This window comes from Sciurus carolinensis, chromosome 4 (assembly GCF_902686445.1).
Source record: "Sciurus carolinensis chromosome 4, mSciCar1.2, whole genome shotgun sequence".
NCBI lineage: Eukaryota > Metazoa > Chordata > Mammalia > Rodentia > Sciuridae > Sciurus > Sciurus carolinensis.
Window position 1 is genome coordinate 129,210,430 of NC_062216.1, and position 19,894 is coordinate 129,230,323.

General features: G+C 32.2%; 1 protein-coding gene across 7 annotated transcripts in view; it reads left to right on the forward strand.

Annotated features, from left to right (window-relative positions):
- Positions 1-19,894, forward strand: part of Cnot2 (CCR4-NOT transcription complex subunit 2) — a 99,034-nt gene that overhangs the window by 62,923 nt on the left and 16,217 nt on the right. For 5 of the 7 annotated variants that reach the window (XM_047549947.1, XM_047549948.1, XM_047549949.1 and 2 more), the window contains 5 exons: positions 3,159-3,225; positions 13,535-13,682; positions 14,386-14,568; positions 16,811-16,890; positions 19,366-19,491. In XM_047549947.1, coding sequence (XP_047405903.1) covers positions 3,159-3,225; positions 13,535-13,682; positions 14,386-14,568; positions 16,811-16,890; positions 19,366-19,491 — 604 coding nt within the window. The remainder of the gene's footprint in view (positions 1-3,158; positions 3,226-13,534; positions 13,683-14,385; positions 14,569-16,810; positions 16,891-19,365; positions 19,492-19,894) is intronic. The other 2 variants (XM_047549952.1, XM_047549953.1) reach the window with 2 other exon arrangements.

Sequence of the window (19,894 nt, forward strand, 5' to 3'; positions counted from 1 at the left end):
GTCTGAATGCCCCTCTGTTTGAGAAAGTGTCTTGCACTAAAAGGAAGATTAGATTATTAGCAGCTGCTGCTACAATTGATTGAGCACTTACTGTGTGCTGTGTCTTGTTTAATCTGTACTTCAACTCTATGAGATGGGTAGTGTTATTTCATCTTATAAGAAGGAAACTGAGGCTTCAGGTGTTTCATAGGTAAGTGGCAAAACCAGGATTCAAACCCCAATTACTTTCCAACTGTAAAGATGAACTTTCTCTGCTTATACTGCATTAGCTACTGTAATGTGTGTCTTGTTCTAATGTTTTTTTATTTTTTTGTCAGAAAGTCACCTTTTTTTCTTTAAATTTCAGCATTTAAAAATAAATGGAGGGATGAGGATATAGGTCAGTTGGTAGAATGCTTGCCTTGCAAGCACAAGCACTGCAAAAAAAAAATTAATTAAATAAAATAAATAAGTAAATAAATGCAATTTTTCTGATGTCTGTTAACAGTAATTGTTGCTCTGTCAGGATACATTTCTTGTGCATTTTCATTGCTTTCATACATAGCATTCCTGTTCTGTTCACATTCTTTGATTCCTCCATTTTTATTTGATTTATTTCACGAAATAAACTTTCAGAATCTAAAAATACATGCCATTAGATAGATTTTTATGAGAAATTATTTGCATTTTTGACACATTATAAAGCAGTAATTCTAACATGTATGTAGCTAATCATTACTTACTTTATGTGGAAGTGTTAAAGGTTATAAACTCTTTAAACTATTTTCATATTCCTGCAATGTACTGTTTACAGACCTTCATGTAGTAGAATAAAGAAAATTATATTTAATATTATACACTATGGTAAATGGGTCACCCTACTACTCTTGGTCTCAAGTAACTGACCTTGGGAACCACAGCTTCTCTACCTTCATGTTGTTCCGCTCTCCTTACCTCCCTCCCATGCTGAGAGGGCTGATCTCTTGGCACACTTGTAACACATTTGTGCATCTATAATCTTCATGAGAAAGTAGACTAAATGTTCTTTAAAGTTGAAGTATTCAGTAGATGTAAATTTTTGAGAACAATACTTTTTTATTGTCCCTTTGAAAGTGTTCACTTTATGGGTTTTAAGTCATGCATTTTCACCATTGTATTTGAAACCTTATAGCTGATAATGATAACAAAGTCATGATTTTTAAGCATTTTGTATATAATTTTTCCTCTGTCACCAACCAAAGCATTGCTATATATAATGTCTCCTTTGAATCTTGTTCTTGGAATTTGGAAGAGAAACTTTAACATGCTTAATACAATACCTAAGAAAATAGTTTGACCCACATCTTTTGATCTATTTTCTTATTAAAAATATATGGTCTGCATGATAGTATAATTTTCTAGATTGTACATCCTCTGGATTTGAGGAGGAATATTTATAAGGTTTGATACTTTATTAGAAAATTGATTATCATAAACACTGCTGTTTTTAGAATGGTATGTAATTCAGCCCCATCCCTAGAAAGTCTGATGTGTGTTACCAGTTTAAAGCTACTGTTGCATAAAAAGTTTTGTAAATTAATCTAGAATAATTAAAACAGCTTAAAGTATTTTGACACGAAAATAACATGAAATGTATGTTGTAAACTTCATTGTTTTTCCTTTGGGTTTTCTTAACCATGGTCATTGTCATCAGGATTTTCCTTCCCTGGAAACCTCAGTACAGCCCCTGTAGATCATTCTCTCTTTATTTTGATTCTCTTCTTACCACCTTCTTCCCGTACACTGACTGGTTCAAAAGGACGTAAAGTACTGTTAATTCTGCCCCCCAAATATTTTGTTTGTAGTCCCCTCTGCTATTCTAGTTTGATATCTCACCATTTCCATTTCTGTTTCTGTTCTAGGATTTATCTTTCCAAAGCTCATTTTGATCATGTAATTTCCTTGCTTAATATTATTTTTCTCTTTGTTGTCATCCTTGATAACCATCTTTGTGTGGCATTTAAGAAGACCATTTGCACTCTGACCCCTATTTTTTCTTTTTTTCCATTCTTACATTCCCTGAAGGGATGAGCTTTATCTCCTTTACTAATGATCCTGTTACCTAGTCACCACAATTTCTTATTTTTTCTTCTCATTGTGTCACCGATCTTATTCTCACTGCATATTCTTGACCTGATAGACTTTTCATCTATAGTCTCTTCAAATGTTACCCCCAACAAAAAGTTTTACTGATATCTCACTCTTGTGCAGAATTATCTACTCCAGTGATACCTCATACTTCCTTGATAACATTGCTGCACTGTGCCTTAGAACGTAATTGTATAACTCATTTTCTTCTCCCACTAGATTATAAACCTCTTGATGACATGGCCCATGCCTTATTTAATCAAAGTGTTTTTATGGTTGTCTAATATGAATCAGGAAATACATATGTGCATTTTTGTTTACTCGCTTAAGTACCTATATATATATATAGTATTACTCTACTACTATGTCTATAAAGAAATGTAAAAATGAATGTTCCATATGACATACTTTCATTTATATTCTACTAGGAAAAAAAGACATCGATGCAATAAATACATTGTACAAGTACCATGAAAATCATATCATACCAACAAACCATACGAATCTTTTATACCTTGTCTTTGTTTTTATATGTATTGTTTACTTGTCTTTTGCTCTTGAATCATCTCTCCACTTTTATGAGTGCGTATGTATTTGTTCAGTTTTTCTCCCAATTTGATACACATAATTTACTTGTGTGTAAAAATCAGGGAATATTCTTATAAAGTATAACTTTCCTATTTAGAATTCGTCTAATATTATCTAGGAATCAAGTCATTTCACTTATAAATTTATAGAACTGATTTTTTTGAGATGTTATCTCTGTTTTTATTAGATTTGTTAGCCTCGTTTTTTTAAAGGAAAGCAGTAATGCTGTTTTAGTTTAGTATAATTTTTAGAAAACTTGTATTAAAAATTATTTCCATTTGCTCAGTTTGATCTTATCTAGTTATTATCGCTTAAGAAACATGATTACATGTTTATATGTTTTGAAGAATGAGAAGTGTGGGTTAGACTATGACTTCTATGGTGTGGTATACAAGATTTGTAAAATATAAATGCAATACTCTGTGCTCTTTCTTTATGCTCTAATGTAATTAATTTGTTTCTAGATGCTGGCATCACCATCTACATCAGGTCAGCTGTCTCAGTTTGGGGCAAGTTTATACGGGCAACAAAGTAAGAATTTCGTATTTATTCTGGGATACTTTATTTAAAAAGAAAAAAAACTACTACATAAAAAAACAATGAATGCTGCCCTTGTGGGTTTATTGTAGGGCTTAGCAGTAAAGATTCTTAATTTTCAGTTTTATTTTACTTACATAGTAAAACCTCATTATTTCAGGCCTGATTCTAAATTTGTTATTACTTAGATATAGCATAGATTGAAATTTATTTTGATATCTTTTGTATCTAATGATCCTTTGTAAAGTATTGTTGAAATTTTTGGTAAACAAAAGTAGATATTCTACTTTTCAATTAGAGGAAGTTAAAAAGATATATATATATATTTTTTTATTTGGTTGATTTGATAGATTGTTTTTGTTTAGCAGTATTTCTTCTTTTGCTTTAGATCTTTCTGGTTATAGTATCCAGATTTTTGACCCACAGTTATTTTTTTCATTATATAAGATTCTTCTTTTTAAAAGTATTTAATACTTTTAAAGCGCTTAGCATAGTGCCTGGCGCATAGTAAGTGCTCAATAAATGCTAGCTATTATTATCACAAAATTTTTATAAAACTCTAAATTAGAAAATATCTTTATTTTTGTAAATTAATTTTCCAGAATGTTACATATTACTAAGATTTTATCATCTCTAGTATCAAAGATCTGTCGATTTCTCTTTTCTGTTAATAGCATCTCTGTTAATGAAAGGGGGGGGAGTTAAAAGTATTATAAATTCCCACCAAAGATCGTAGGATAATGGAGTGACTGGAGTAGACATCTGGTGACTATTTTAGCTTCAAATAAAAATCAATTATTTGATTTGGAGCTCTTCTGTTACAATTAGAAGCAATATTTTGATAGGTGTCAGAATAACTTGTTATTATCACTTTGCCCTTCACATCGATTTTAGTTTAGTGGGAAGATAAAACTTATTTTGTGTTCAAGGGTTGTTTCCATCTATTTTTTTTCCTATCTTTTGTTTCTTTCTTCTTTTGCTGTGAAACACAATTTTGCTAGTATAGGATTAGTAATTTATTAATTCTTTATATGTATTTTAGCAGTTTTCCTCTAATTAAGCAAAAACATTTACAAAACTTTTTGTTAGCTAAAAAGGGTGTTGCTTATTTATCCACATATCCTTAGCCTAGGTGTTGGGATCTTGTTAGCAAGTAATTAGCCTGAGCTTTAGTATGACTTTTACCCTTCATACAAGAGTTACACTAAAAATAGGTAGCTATTTAAAACAATCTTTTATTTAGACAGAGGAACTGCAAAGATCTAATTTTTCTCTCTTTTTAAAGCCCATGGTTTATCATTGCAGGCAGTATATACAGAATGGAGAAAAATTACAATTGAGAAACTAAGGTTATTTTATAAAGAATAATGGCAGTGATCAGCTATCTGGACTTTGAAAATTCTAAGCTTTTTAATCTGTTGATGTGTAATTATAATTGGGCTAAGGTACAGAATGGATTTGGTTTGAAATACAGTAATATTGGTATGATGGACATTGATGTTCAAATTTAAGTTAAACATTGTATTTCTTGCTAATAATATACAGAGAATAATTAGTGAACAAATTTATTTTTTCTTAGAAAGTGTTTTCAAAGAAACAATATATGGTTTTCTTTTGGACTGTAGTATATGGAATGGCTGTATTCTTATGGATGAAGCAACATTTTGAATACATAGCTTACTTTTTCAGACTGACATTTCAGGTATTAACCTACTGAAAAATTGAACCTTAGGTCAACAGGAACTGAACTCTTTTGGGTCAGGGTACAGTTGTTTTCCAGGGAACACATTTAGAAGCTGTAACTAGTGAAAAAAATGACAGCATGGGTTGCTAGTTACTTTTAGATTCAGAGATTCTAGAGAGCCAAATGGATGATATAATTAACTGGCAGGTAATATGAACAAACACATTGTCAGACAAGAGAATACAAACTACTTTGTGGGACTTGAAGGTCAAAATTTTAGGAGTCTTAGCTAAGTCAGAATGATAAAATTTGAAGGACTAACTTTATTGAAAGATGAAGAGATTGGAAATTAGTAGGTGGGATAGAATATAATTCTCAGAGCAACTTATCATATTTGCACATTGAGATTATTATAACTCAAAGCTCTTTTTTTTCTCTCAAGTGCATTGAATACCATCTTTAAGTCTGTTGATGTTGGCAAAGTTCAGTAGGGTTTTGTGCCTACTCAAATGTGAGGTCTTCTATCTGTTGTGTGTTCTTGATGATAAGAAAAGTTAAGAGGTGGAAGAAATGGAGAAGAAAGAATTTATCCTCTCCAGAACTGAGACTTAATAAAAGTAAAACAAGAAAGGGAGTTCCTTTTGGAATGGGCATACAACTACTTATACCTACATTTTGCCAGATTTGAGTGGAAGGCTTGTGTATCACATGAGTACCCTGAAAATACTGTCTGATATGATCTCAAATTCTGGTGTTTATGATTGTATCCAAATGTGTAAATAAGTTAGCATCCCAAGGGTTCATGTGAATTGTCTGTACCAGATGATAACTGTAGAAACTAGTGAACAGTGTTCAGTTGCATAATGTTCTCTATTTGCCTTCTTTGAGTGTGTGTATAAGATTTGAGCTATGCCTTAAGTTTAAAGACCCCTGTGCTCCCCAAACTGTCTACTAGATTGGAATGAATGGGAGACAAGGAATTCATGTCTCTTGTATATCAAGTGCATTGAAATTGAGTAGTGGTTTAGTTGGTGTGACCTTTTCTTATTTATGAATAGGATTTAAAACATTGTAGGATTAAAGAGAAAGGACACTACCTTTATTTATTGAGTACTTCCTCTTTGTGTATTGTCTTATAGTCACCTGAGTTAACTAGCTATCTGGATGAATCCTTTATATACATTTGTATCTGAGTTCTCATAAGGACTCAGGCCTTTAGTATTTGGGAGAAGAAATAAATCTTTCTTTCTAGGATCTGGACTCCTGGGTTGGGAATGGTGGCATAGTTTCATGCTTCCGACAGACATCCTTTTGACCTTTTGTTTTTAAGAACTCCTTGGTGAAGGCTACTTGATTTATGGAGAACTAGAGCACAAGTGGAGTGACTCAAAAGTGATGCTGCTAACAATGTAAATAAATAAATGATAAATTTTGGTTGCTTTAGGACTTTGTAGAAACTTAATACTTGGTAATTTGTTCTGAATATTCTGGGAAGCCTTGCTTTCAAAGTACATGTTATAGTGAAGAGGTTATGACATTTATATATAAAATATTAAATAACAGCCTATGAGGCTAGTATGTGTAGAAAGGTATGGACAGTATTTTAGAGTTTGGGGAGAAAAGCACAGTAAGCTACAATATTAGGGGAAAATTCTAAAATGGAGGTAGGAATTGAATTTGTGACAGATACTTACTGAGTGCCTACCATACACATTATACTATAGATTGGTGTAGAAGAGACCATTTTCTTTCACACCGTGTCTGGACAATGTACATACTGCTGTGGTGTTACTGCATTTATTTTTGCATGTCTTTGTTGCCTCCCTGTCCTTAGTGCTCTATACATGACAGGTACTCAGTAAATATTTGTTGAATGCATGATGAGTCATATATGGTTTCCACATATAATCTTAACAGTGTAGGTAAACAGATGGTTTCACTATAGAGTAGTAGAGTAAGAACTTAGGAGTTTTCTGATATTTCAAAGGCAGGAGTAATCATCTGTCTTTGAGAATGGTCAGGAAAGGAGATTTACAGATGAGGTCACGTTTGAAATTGGTTTTGACAAGACTCTTGAGTAAAGTTGTTTTAGCAGTGGGAACAATATCCACAGCATGGGATAGATTTTGGAGTGGTCCGCTTTATGAAGTCAAGGGAAACTCAATAGGCTATTAAATTGATTTCAGCCGAGAAGTACAATGTTCACTTTTCTGTGAGATTCATCTCAAGATCTTTGCTACTTTCCAAATTCAAGAGCTTAGCTGTAGTATAAAGTTTTGCCCTATAAAACATCTATTTTCTGGTGAAAACCATCACTGCACTAGATGATATCATTTATCTTCACCATTAGGAATACCTGTTGACATCCAGAGGTATGTTTTACCAAAAAAACCAAAAAACAAAAACAAACAAAAAAGCTAATTTTTATTGGATATTTACTGTGTATCAAATGCTATTTTAAGTACTTCATGTAAATTTATTTATGTTAACTCACTTAATTTTTATAATTCCTTGAGAGGTTAAGAAACTCTGGCCCAAGATAATATAGATGGTAAGCAGTAGAGCTAGAAATGCGTTATTTTTAAAGTAACTCTTTATGAATATGAGTTGAGAACAGCAAATTCTTTGAAATCTGTAAGCTGTAAGCTATATACTGCTTACTGAATATCATGACCCTAGAGGACCATTTGCACATAGTAGAAATTACCAGTGTTAAATCCACAGATGCCAAGAGTCTACTGAACCTCCTACTAAAGATAGTGTGATAGGATTTATTCATTAAACAAGTATTTATTATTTATTGAGTAACTACTCTGAGTGTGGTATTATTCTAAGAACTCAACAAGAATATGGCAAATAACGAAGTTCCTATTTTCATGGTGCTTACATTTTAGTGAAGACAGACGATAAACATGCAGGCACCTGAGTAAATCATTAGTCTGGTAATAAATACTATAAAAATTGTTAGGTGAATGGGGTAAGTGGATAGGACTAATTCGTTACATACAGATACATGTCTGAGGAGGTACTATTTGAATGGAAACCTGAATGTTGAGGATGGGAAGTCCTTGGAACAATTTGAATGAGAACCTCTTAGGTATAGGAAACAGCCAGCATGATAATTCTAAGAATGTAAGAATGACCAGGCATGGTGGTGCACACCTGTAATCCCAGCAGTTCAGGAGGTTGAGGCAGGAGAAATCACATATGAAAAGCCAGCCTCAGCAACTTAGCAAGGCCCTAAGTAACTTATCTAGATCCTATCTCAAAGTAAGATATATTAAGGAAAAGGGTTGGGAAAGGTGGCTGAGTGATTAAGAAGACTTGGGTTCAGTCCCCAGTACCAAAACAAAAAGGAATGTAAGACTGAATTTAATGTGTAAAGGAAGAGTGAGGGGGCCAGTGTAATGAATGAAGAGAGGAAATTAATGAAGTAACAGGTTTCAGATCATAGAAAGTCTTGTAAAGATCTGATAAAGAATTTGAATTTGTTCTGTTTAATGGCAAAGATCTTAAGATACAGTTTCATTCTTAATATTACTTTTCTGTATAGAAAGTGTACTGGGTGGGGAAGAAACATGTTGCTACTGTACTGTAGTAGATTGGGCAAGAAAATAGGGTGATTTGGACTAGTGATAGAGGTATTGAGAATTGGTCAAACTTGAGATATTTTGGGGATCAGCATCATTTCTAGTTTGAGACCTGCATTACTTTGTAAATGAGCGTTACTAATTTACAATGGAAATTTAGTTTGAGGAAGAGTGCAAAATATACGTGAGCAATTGCTGTTTCACAGGTAAAGATTCTGTAGAATTCCTATAAAGATCTAGCCAGATCTTGCTGTTTCTGACAACAGGAACGTCTCGTAGTTGGAGATGTTAAAGCCAGTTAGCTCCATCTTGTCTCTCATATCCTTAGCACCTGAAAGGCAAGCTTGCTCCTCTTTTTTTTTTTGAGATAGGGTCTAACAATGTTACCCTCTCTGGCTTTGAACTTTTGGACTCGGAAGAGATCTTTCTTCTTACTCAGCCTTCCTGAATAGCTGATATCACAGGCAGTGCCTCTGTACCTGGCTCGCTTGACCTCATTTTCATACACTTGTCATTGTCTTAGACATCTGTACCCACTTGATTCTGCACCACCACCACCTTGAAATACATGGTTAAACCTTTTTTTTTTTTTAATTATTTTAATTAAATAACTATCTCCTATAGGAACCCTTTTCTGATCTGACCCACTCTATTCCTAAACCTGAGTTAGCAGTCCCTCCTACATATACTCAAACACACTGTACAAACTAAGTGGAAACACCTCAATAACAGCCCTTATTTATTTCCAAATAGGCCTTTGTATCTGTAGAACAAGAGAAGGGAAAGTAATCTTAGTGGGAAAATGATATGAATAATAAAGGTACAGGGACAGATTTGAGGAGGCAAATTAGGCAAAGGAGAAAGATTACAAATCAGATCTGTAGTATGTAAATAGCAAAGTGTTAAGGTTAAAGAAAAAAATATTTTGGTTCTGAGAAAATTTTAAAAAGACTTAACTGTGATTGGACTTAATTGTATGGAATAATTATTCTCAACCACAGCTGCACCATTAGAAACGATAAACTCTGTTTAGAAACAGAGTTTTTCAAATTCTCCCCAAGAATTACCCAGATTCATACTAAATCACAATTTTGTAGAGATGGGGGAACCCAGACATTGAAATACTTTGGGTAATGGCAAAATTAGCAAGTGATATAAAAAGTGGAAAGCAATATTGATTGTAAAAGGGCTTTGAAATTCAAGTCAAAAAGCTGGATCATTATTTTTATACCTTATTGCTTGGGCAAGTAACTTAATGCCTGGTTTGAGTCGTCATCTGTAATTTGGTTGTATGTTCTCTGAAGTTTATTTTATCACTAAATCCTTTGAATTTAATGAAGGAAATTACAAAATGAAATGCTTTTATGGAGAAGATTAATCAGCTAAGTGCAGGAGAGGTTGGAGTTAAGAAGACATTGAAATAAAGCACCATTTAAGGCTGGTGACCTTTTTTTAAATGTGGTTGTAACACTGAGTTTCTATAGGAAACTTGATGCTTTGAGAATGGAAAAGGGAACACTTTAAGCTTTCTTGTCTCAGCTAGGGATTTTTTTCCTCCTCTCCCTAATAAAAATTTCAGGAGATTTCATTTAAGTAAGAGTCGTCAGGGATTTGGTTGCTATGATTGAATTTTATTAATGTAACTTGTATAATTAATGCTGTTTATCTCTAGCAAAAGATTGAATTCAGGATGGCACATCTTGCCATAAGTATTTAAGAGACGTATTATTAATCATTTGGTGTAACACAGATAATTCATTAGGTCATATTCTTTAGGGTTTCTGAAAAAATGACCAAAAAGAAGTTCAATTAGATCTTTGCTTAGCACCTTGCCCAATAAGAGGTAGGAATCTACTTAGGGTATGTTCATGTAGTTCTTGTAAGAGGAAAAAAAAAAAAAATTAATGTAGAATTATAACCATTTTAATCTTTTTTTGTTTATTCTTTTATTCCTTATAAAAATGGGGAGAGGATAATTACCTTCCCCGTAGGCTTATTAAAAAGAAGAGAAAGAGGACTGGGGATGTGGCTCAGTGGGTAAGCACCCCTGGGTTCAATCCCTGGTACAAAAAAAAAAAAAAGGAAAAGAGATGAAATAGTATGTTTGGTTATGAACAGTATGTTTGGTTATGAAGTGCTCAATAAATTTTTATTCTACGGCCTCCCACTTATACGTATGATCATGGATATATATTTATATATATACATATATTTTTTTCTGTTGTAGTTCTTTTAATCTACAGTTCAATCTTTTGACTTCTTAATCTTTTATTAGCTTTTGTATTCTTGGGCTAATATTTGGGAATGATTTTGTGTTTAATTATTCTAGTAAAAGATGAAATTTTTCCCTACCTTCTATTTATCCACTTCCTATAGTTTGACTCAAGTAACTCAAATTTAATAACTTAGTTTATTTTATTCCCTAAAAATAAATCATTGTATGTTCCTTCTTCAATACTATTCAGACTTTATTGTAAAAACTTCAATTTTAAGTTAAATTTAAAATAACCCCATTATTAAGTATTCAGGAATTGATCCAGTTTGTAATGAGGTACTTTTCTGTTTTGATCTTTTCATATCTAGTTCAACAAAATGAACTCAGACCTTTGAATTTATTATTTGTTTTTATGAAGAACGTGAATTTGAGGGCTGCAATAAAACATTATTTTCTTTATTTCATAGTCTTCCTTCCCTCTTAGCACTATGAATTAATTCAAGCATGCCAGTTCTTAATTAAATTGCCTATTTCCTTTTTCAGAACTATTTTTGCTCATGTTGATAATCTCTAAAATATTTGTGAAATTATAAATTTTCATTATACAGCATAGAATTTGTATAAAAAAGTTAAAGAGGATGAATCTCCATGAGTCTTTTGTAGGGTTTATTGTATGTTAAAAACCCCTTTAAATGTTTACTAGATTTTTGGAAAATTAATTTTTGGGAATGGGTAGTAGGGTGAAAAAGTAAAGGAAAACTTGAAAGAAAACAGGTATTAAGATGAGAAAAAAATGAAGGAAAGGTATCAAGAGATGGAAATTTGGAATGAATTTGAGGTGGAAGAAGTATATTCAAAAGAAAAAGCAAAAAGAAAAATAGATGAAAATTGTTGCAATTCAGCAGACTCTGATCAGTGCTACGCTAGGGTTATCCCATCTCTCCTAATCTGCCATTTAAAGAACACTGGGCATTAAGAGATCCAATTTCTTGTCCTGGTTCTTTGTGTCACCTTGGAGAGGTCAGTTAACTTATCTGAGACTCGGATTCCTAATCTGTAAAATGTAAACATTGTGGTAGGTGATTTCAGGATCTAAAATAATGTATTTTATATTGAACAGTAACTGTGGGAAACACACTCATAGGAAATGGCAACTATGGCTGACTTTAGGACAGCATGTTTGGGGAATAGGATTTAAGGTCCCTGAGGCTAGGAGCCTTTTCTTCTTCATTGCTAACACGGTCCATCACTCAGAAATGTTTGTTGAATGAGTGGTGCACATATGTGATTTTGGCTATATGTCATGGGAGCACGGAGAGGGCCTGGAGGAAAACTGGTATGCTTGAGGGAGGGAGAAGACCAATTTCTTTTGAAGAAATCTTAAGTAGGCTGATTTTTAATCTCTCACTCCTCCTTATTTTGTCCCATATTCAGAGAAATTGGCTGTAACTAACAGAATCCTTCCCTATGGTCACAAAATTTTAAGAGTAACCAAAACACATGCAGTGACCAAGTCAACATATAATCTAGACCAGTTCCCTTTGTGTATCTGGGAAAGTGACACATATTCATGCCAATAAATTTTGTAAAGATATGGGAAAGAAAATATTCATGGTATGTATAGAATTGTATTCATTTGAAGGTCATAGTTTTGAAATCTTCAGGTCTTTGAAATTCTTAGATCCAAATTAGACCAAAAGGGTGTGGGTGGGTGACTAGCACTAAAGTCACCTACTTACTGATTAGCTCTTCCCCTGTCTTATTACTTTCACTTAACTTCCAACTCAAAATAAGTTCAATTGACCAATGTACCATTCTTCAGCAGACTAGAAACAGAAAACATTAAAAATGTGGGTTAAAGATGATAAAAAGACACATTTATGGACAGAATGACAACATAAATGACTGCTGTACATCTTTATGGGATAAAAGGGAAAAAAATTAAACATATAACATTTGCTATCCATGATAATTCTGAATCATTAAGAAAATAATTTACATTACATGTTATCTAAATAAAAATCAAATGTCATACATTTTAAAAACAAATTTATCCAAATTGGTTAATCTTTTTATATTTCTTATCTCAATGGTAAAATCCTTAGTCTTAAAAATGACATGTATGGAGCATGTTCATCCCTGCACCTGTCTCCAGGAGGGCTAAATAAATAGAATCATTATACTTTGAAATCTTTTTAAATGTCTTAAATTTTTTGTCGTTATGTCTTTATCAGGTTTTTTTTCTTTAAAACAGTTGTTGGCATTTTATGTTGGGTTTGTAAAAATTGTCATACTGAGAGATGTATAAATAGTAAAAAATTTCTCATACATTTTAAAAGGATCATATAAAAATTAAACCTACTTCTGCAAAGGGGAATTAATGTCTTACTGTGTACATCAATTGTGAATTTAAACAAACACACAAGATTACAAAATTTCTTAAAGGCATAGTTGCACAAATTTTGCAAATTTGCCTTTAATAAATTAAATTAAAAACAATATTCATAATATTTTGTAGCATCCTGTTGCTTCTCGACTTTTTGGCTAAGATCAAGCATAGTATAATATTGTAACCTTATAATCATTGACAATTTATTGTAAGAAATATGAAAATGATATTCAAAATATGAGATTTCAGATTAGAACTTTTTTGTTAAAATCACAGTCCATTTGGAGTAAATTGAATATATCCATTTAAAATTTGCATATTACATCAGGTCATTTTAAAATGTTTTAAATTGCCAGCTCCAGAAGATGGATAACAATTTCATTCCTGATGGCAATGAATTTCCTTCTTCTGAATTTTTTTATTAGGTGCACTAGGCCTTCCAATGAGGGGAATGAGCAACAATACCCCTCAGTTAAATCGCAGCTTATCACAAGGCACTCAGTTACCGAGCCACGTCACGCCAACAACAGGGGTACCAACAATGTCACTTCACACGCCTCCATCTCCAAGCAGGTATTTATTGGTGGACCAGAATATTTCTCAAAAATGTATCTTTGTAGAATAAACAAGCTTTTAATTTTTTAATAAGGTGATTGATTTTCTGGTTCAGTGCCTTTCACCAAGAAAAAAAAAATACATAGGCTCATTTTATTTCATTACCGATTGATTAGTGCAAGATGTTTTTATCTTATAGCTAGCATACTAATTGTCCAGTGGGTGAATATCAAGGGTTAGTCTCCGCCTGGGGAGCTTTTTCAAAAGCCATATCTCTCTTTCTCGAAGATATACAATTTAAAATGATTCCCCAGATAATTCTGATCCTTGTTCCCTTACCACACATTCATTGCTTTAGTGCGAGTAAAAGAAAACAGAGTATACATATTAGTATGAAGAGGATAGAATAACATGAATTTGGAGTGAAATTATTCCAGATATATATGTGAAATACATTTAATTTGTATCCTAGTCACACCAGTAGTTTTGTCAGTTTAGTTATCACCTATTTAGGTCCATTATAATTTGCCCATTTTAATTGATTTGTTTACTTTGATTTTTCTTTTTAAAAAACTAGAATGACTAAAGAATTTAATAAAGTTTAGGAATACAGTTTGAAAGTGTATTTGAGATTCTAGGATTATACCAATTGATTATTTATAGATAATTATTAATGAGTGATTGTAGAGAGCTTATTTAGTATAATGGACTTCTTTTTCAGGGGTATTTTGCCTATGAATCCTAGGAATATGATGAACCACTCCCAGGTTGGTCAGGGCATTGGAATTCCTAGCAGGACAAATAGCATGAGCAGTTCAGGGTTAGGTAGCCCCAACAGAAGCTCGCCAAGCATAATATGTATGCCAAAGCAGCAACCTTCTCGACAGCCTTTTACTGTGAACAGGTAAGATGTTTATTGATACTGTGTATAATTGTCTTTTTGGGTATCCTCAGATTTTCCTTTTCATTTTCAATGCTTTGTTCTTGAGTCTTGGCTTCTGTCTCATAAGTGTGTTTCATCATATATTTATGAGCAAAGATTCTGTTACACATCACAATTGTAACCCTCCCAAAACTAAAGATACATTCTTTGAATTAAGTTTGATTTTAGAAAGCTCATTAAATATTTTTGTTGTTGTTGTTGTTGTTGTTGTTGTTGTTGTCAGAAAAGGATTGTTCTTGGGTTGCCACCAGGCAAATTTTTACCGATATGTCCTTCCTTTATTAATTGAGGTTGGTCACCTGTGTGGTAAGAGTTCCAGGTTGGTGAATAGGACTGGAGACATACTTTACTATTACTGCTTTGCTTTGGTTACAATTGGTTAAATATGTTCTCAGGGAACTCAGTTTTGTACTTTGGAGGCTTATTGACCAACGACTTTAAGGTTATGTATAGAATATTTTAAAATAGTATTGTGTTTAGGGATTCAAAACAAAAACATAAACTGTTGTGTTTTTTCACTCCTTTTCGCATTGTCCATTTGCATATACTGTGCAAATGATAACTATTTTGTTAGTATTTTCAAACTGGGTAATTTATATGAAAGTTATATCTAAAATACAAGACTTGAAAACATCACTTAAACTTTATTGAACATACACACACTTTTTTTTTTTAATGGGGGATTGTGGTGTAGGACCTTGAGCTAGTTCTTATCATCATACCCATTTAATTTGCTTTCTTCTTCCTAGTACTCGTAATATCTGGATTAAAATAGGTTATTCATACATTTCCTGTTCGTTCTTCATCCCATAATCTCTAGTTCTTTTATGTAGACTCATAAGTATTTCTTTTATAGTTTTATCGCTCTTTAATTTTTTAAAAAATTATTTGTAAAGAATCATCAAAATTCTCATCTGATAGCTTCCTAATCATATAATATTTCTTAGGCTTTATCATATCTTTCTGCATTCTCATAATATTGTTCATTGAATGTATGAATTTTTGCCTTTCCATATATTTTCATTTAAAAAAATACTTTGTTATAAATTGTCAATGTAAAATTAATCTCTAAATCCCTGCTTATTTTATTATTGATAAGTTGTATTTATTATAAAATGTTTTCATCTTTGAACACTTATTCCATGTTTGAGGGTACCTATATCATCAGCAATTCTAACATGTTAAACATTTTTGACTTACCTACTTCTTCTCTAAAGTGCTGTTTCTCCAGCTGCATATTTTATCAATAGTTGTTTGGCCATAGTTTTACAGATTTAGGAGGGAAAAAAACCTCACCTTCAAACAGGTTAACCCTGCTCAACATTGATATACTAACTGTCTTTTATCAGATCATTATTTGATGTTAAAGATATATAATTCCATTATAGAATCTGCATTAACAGTTCTTGTTGACATTCTTAATTTGCCTTACTCTAAGTTCAGCTTCATTTTTTGTTTTTTGCTTTTTCTTGTCATGCTTAGGCTTGTGCAAAACAAAGTGGGGGTGGAAGCATTTGTAATTATTTACAAAATACCAGTTGTACATTAATTTGGAATTGGTACTATGGAGAGATATTCTTTCCATTAAATAGATGAAAAGTAAACTACATTTAGATAAAAATGATGTGTTTTAGAACACTCAATTTTTAAGTACCGTTTAATTCAGGTCAACTAAACATTTGTTAGTGCCTATTATATCTTAATAAACACTAAAGGGCAGAGGATACAAGGATGACTATGACATGGACTCTATCCATGAGTTTATATTCTGGTTGGGAGAATATATTATGAAAAGTATTAATAAGCTTCATCAATAAAGGAAGTAAAGTAGAACAAGTTTTCAGGAAGAATAGTCTTAAACTTATCTGCATATTTTTGAGATTAGGTACTTCTAGTATCCAGTAATTGGCTCATGAGGGACATAAAATGGTACCCTTTAGCCTCTGTTTTCTTGAAGTTTCATAAATTGTTTGTTTTTTAAAAATTAATCTGTTTAAGATGTTTTAGTTCTCTCTTGTTCATGAAAGGACTTTAGAGAAGCTTTTAAATAAAAATAAAGATTAAACTCAAAAGATAAAATCAGTATTGATTTTGAAGCATATTGTTGTTTGTATGAGGAGACCAAAAGTATACACTTTTGTTTTTCTTCATCTCAAAGTTAGTGTTCTTACTGTATATCTAAAATTATTTTCTATGTACCCAGTATGTCTGGATTTGGAATGAACAGGAATCAGGCATTTGGAATGAATAACTCCTTATCAAGTAACATTTTTAATGGAACAGGTAAGCTTATTCTGGAGCTAGTACCCTATAAAAAATACAGTAGATTTCTGAAATATAAAGCAATTCAACATACTGGTCTTTAAACATTGTAGAATTTCTTATTGTGCTAAATGGTAGAATTTAATTTAGTGAGAAATTGTTAGGAATAGGATTTAATAAACAGTAGACAGATAATTTAAAGACTTTTTTTTTTAACTTGGCATGGTGAGACCATAGTGTTTTGTATTATAACATCAGGGTTATTTCATTAATACATAGGAAGAGCCTAAACATTAATTTAGTCCATATTTATGCCTCAGAATTCTTTTTGCTTCAAAACTTTTTCTATCCTCAGCCCTATCATTAGGAGAACAATAATCTAGACTAGTTTGGGTGGTAGATGATATTCTGAGTATAGAGACCAGATTGAAGAGAACCTTTACAATTATATGGAGCATTTACCATTCTTTTCTTAATAATACTAATTTTGGTGTTTAACCCTTATGAATTTTTGGTCCAGTTGTATGTATACAATTCAGAAATTTAGTTTGCATGGAGAACCAATTCTGATTTTGACAAAAAGTTCCTTCAGTCTGTTGGTTTATTTCTTTTATCAGCTGCTTCAGCCAGAGTCAAACAGGGAGCAGTGTTGCTATTTTGCTTTAGGTTTTACTCTCTTCACCCTTGCCTCCAGACCCTTTCTTGAGAAAGGAAATAAAGGATGTTGTTATGATTGTAGGAGCAAAATTGGGCTGAATTTTTGGGAGAGAAATACTTGTAAAGGAAGAAGTAGGTGAAAGAACAATTAGTGAGATGGTGTATATATTAGAAGCATGAGAGAAAATTTAATAAGGAAATGTCATTCGTGGCTATGGGCTTTTAATTTTTAAATGTTAATGTATGCTCAGCAGAGTAGGTTGACCAAACATGATTAAATCATTTGAAAAAGACTTCCAAATTTTCAGCATTTGCATGTGGTGGTTTTGTGTTCAAGATGTTAAAATACTACAAAGTACTATATTTCATTGTTTCTAAAATGTGCATATTTACCTGTGAATCAGGCTGCATGCCACAGTTCATTCATAGGTTTTTCCACAAATGGGACATAAAGTATCAGTGTATCTGACAATCTGTCATTTTAGATTCTGAATTACGGTTCTGTACACTGCTAAAAAATTTAGAATTCTTTTTAAATTCTGTCTTAACTGAGTGTTTTTTATGCTGGAAAATTATTTTCAAGTCTTTCCCTAAAAATACAAATTTGGGAGGTTGTTTTTTTTTTTTTAAACTTTTTTAGGTTAAAATATATTCTCAAATAATGGCAATTTTCAATTGCATCTTGCAGGACCTAAAGACGTGTTAATATATATCTGAAGTTTATAATTAATGTGTAATCAAATAATTTAAGAGATTATTTTATAAGATGGAAAAATATGTAATTTAAAAATTTCTATTGTCTTGTTCATAGAGTAGTATATTTTAATTGAATTCATAAATAATTTTTTTAAACAATGAGTGTGAATCATTTATCTTAACCCTTGTAGTTTTAAATTGCAACCTGTCTTAAAGTGTTAATGGAGTGTTTTTTCCTATAAACAAAATATTCTAAGTTAATAATTGAGATTCTTCTAATTACAAAATTCAGAGAAAATGAAAATGAACTGGATAACAGAGCAAAAATTTGAAAATAATTATAAAACAAGATGAAATTAAAATTATAGCATGGGGTGAATTGGAGGTAGAAAATTAAGTTCTTCAAAAAATAAGATAAAGGTTGTAAGAATACTAAAAGTTGAAACAAATCAAGAGATGATTACTGTAGACAAAGTAGCGAAGTTGGGTTTAATTTTAATTTTAAAGGAAGCAGACTGGTTTATAATGAATAAAAATAAATTTTATATATTAAGTACATATTTATTGAGCGCCTACTGTGTAATAGGTAATATAAACTTCTGAGATTTGTATCATATTTCCCAATCACTCTCTAGACACGGGAATTCTACCCCCAGAAAACACACACACACACACACACACACACACACGTATATGAAACCAGTAGGTTACAGGGAAGAAGTGCTCAGAGCTTCTTTACTGTCCCTCATTCTTTTTCTGGCCATTTCATGAGGTAATCATCACATCTGTGTGTTAACTGAAGCTCCCAAGCATTCAAGATAAAACTCTCCACCTAACAGGCTGTAAATTTAGGTTGCCATCTCCCAGGAGAGAAATAATACACAGTCTCACTCCTTATTGTCTTAAATTTCCAATATTTGGGGTTTTTAATACATTGATTACATACTGTTTTCCTCAATGGTTCATGAAATTCTTGACATGAAATCACTACACAGTGTCTTTTGAGCACCTACATATAACATAGTACAGTGCTCTGCATCAGGAACAAGGCACTGTTGTTTCAATTTATATTGTGATTGGGTTTTGTAATCTTGTTTTAAATGTTTGTGGAACCAATAAATAGTATTCTTTCTTATTATTTAGATGGAAGTGAAAATGTGACAGGATTGGACCTTTCAGATTTTCCAGCATTAGCAGACCGAAACAGAAGGGAAGGAAGTGGTAACCCAACTCCATTAATAAACCCCTTGGCTGGAAGAGCTCCATATGGTAATTAAGCTTTTTAAATGATGGCCAGTGGAAACTTTCTTTTGCATGTACACATATGTACGTATGCATGTGTGTGTTTACATGTACATATTTGTTTTCCAATCAGGTCAGTATAATTTTGTCAGAATTGATATTGAAAAACTTGATTTTTCTTCCCAGAATTCCATAACAACAAAGTTCAATGGTAAAACTGTACAGAAACCCAAAAGGAAATCCTGGATATTCTGAAGTTATATTCTGCTGGCATCTCTGTGTTCACCTTAAGTGATTATGTGGTCTGCCTTTTCTCGTCTTAATTGATCCCACATTTTTTCAGAAGAATACATTCCTGGTTATTAAAAATGAATGTCTATACATTGAAGATGTTTCTTTAAGCCAAGTTTTCTCAGCATTCACACTACTG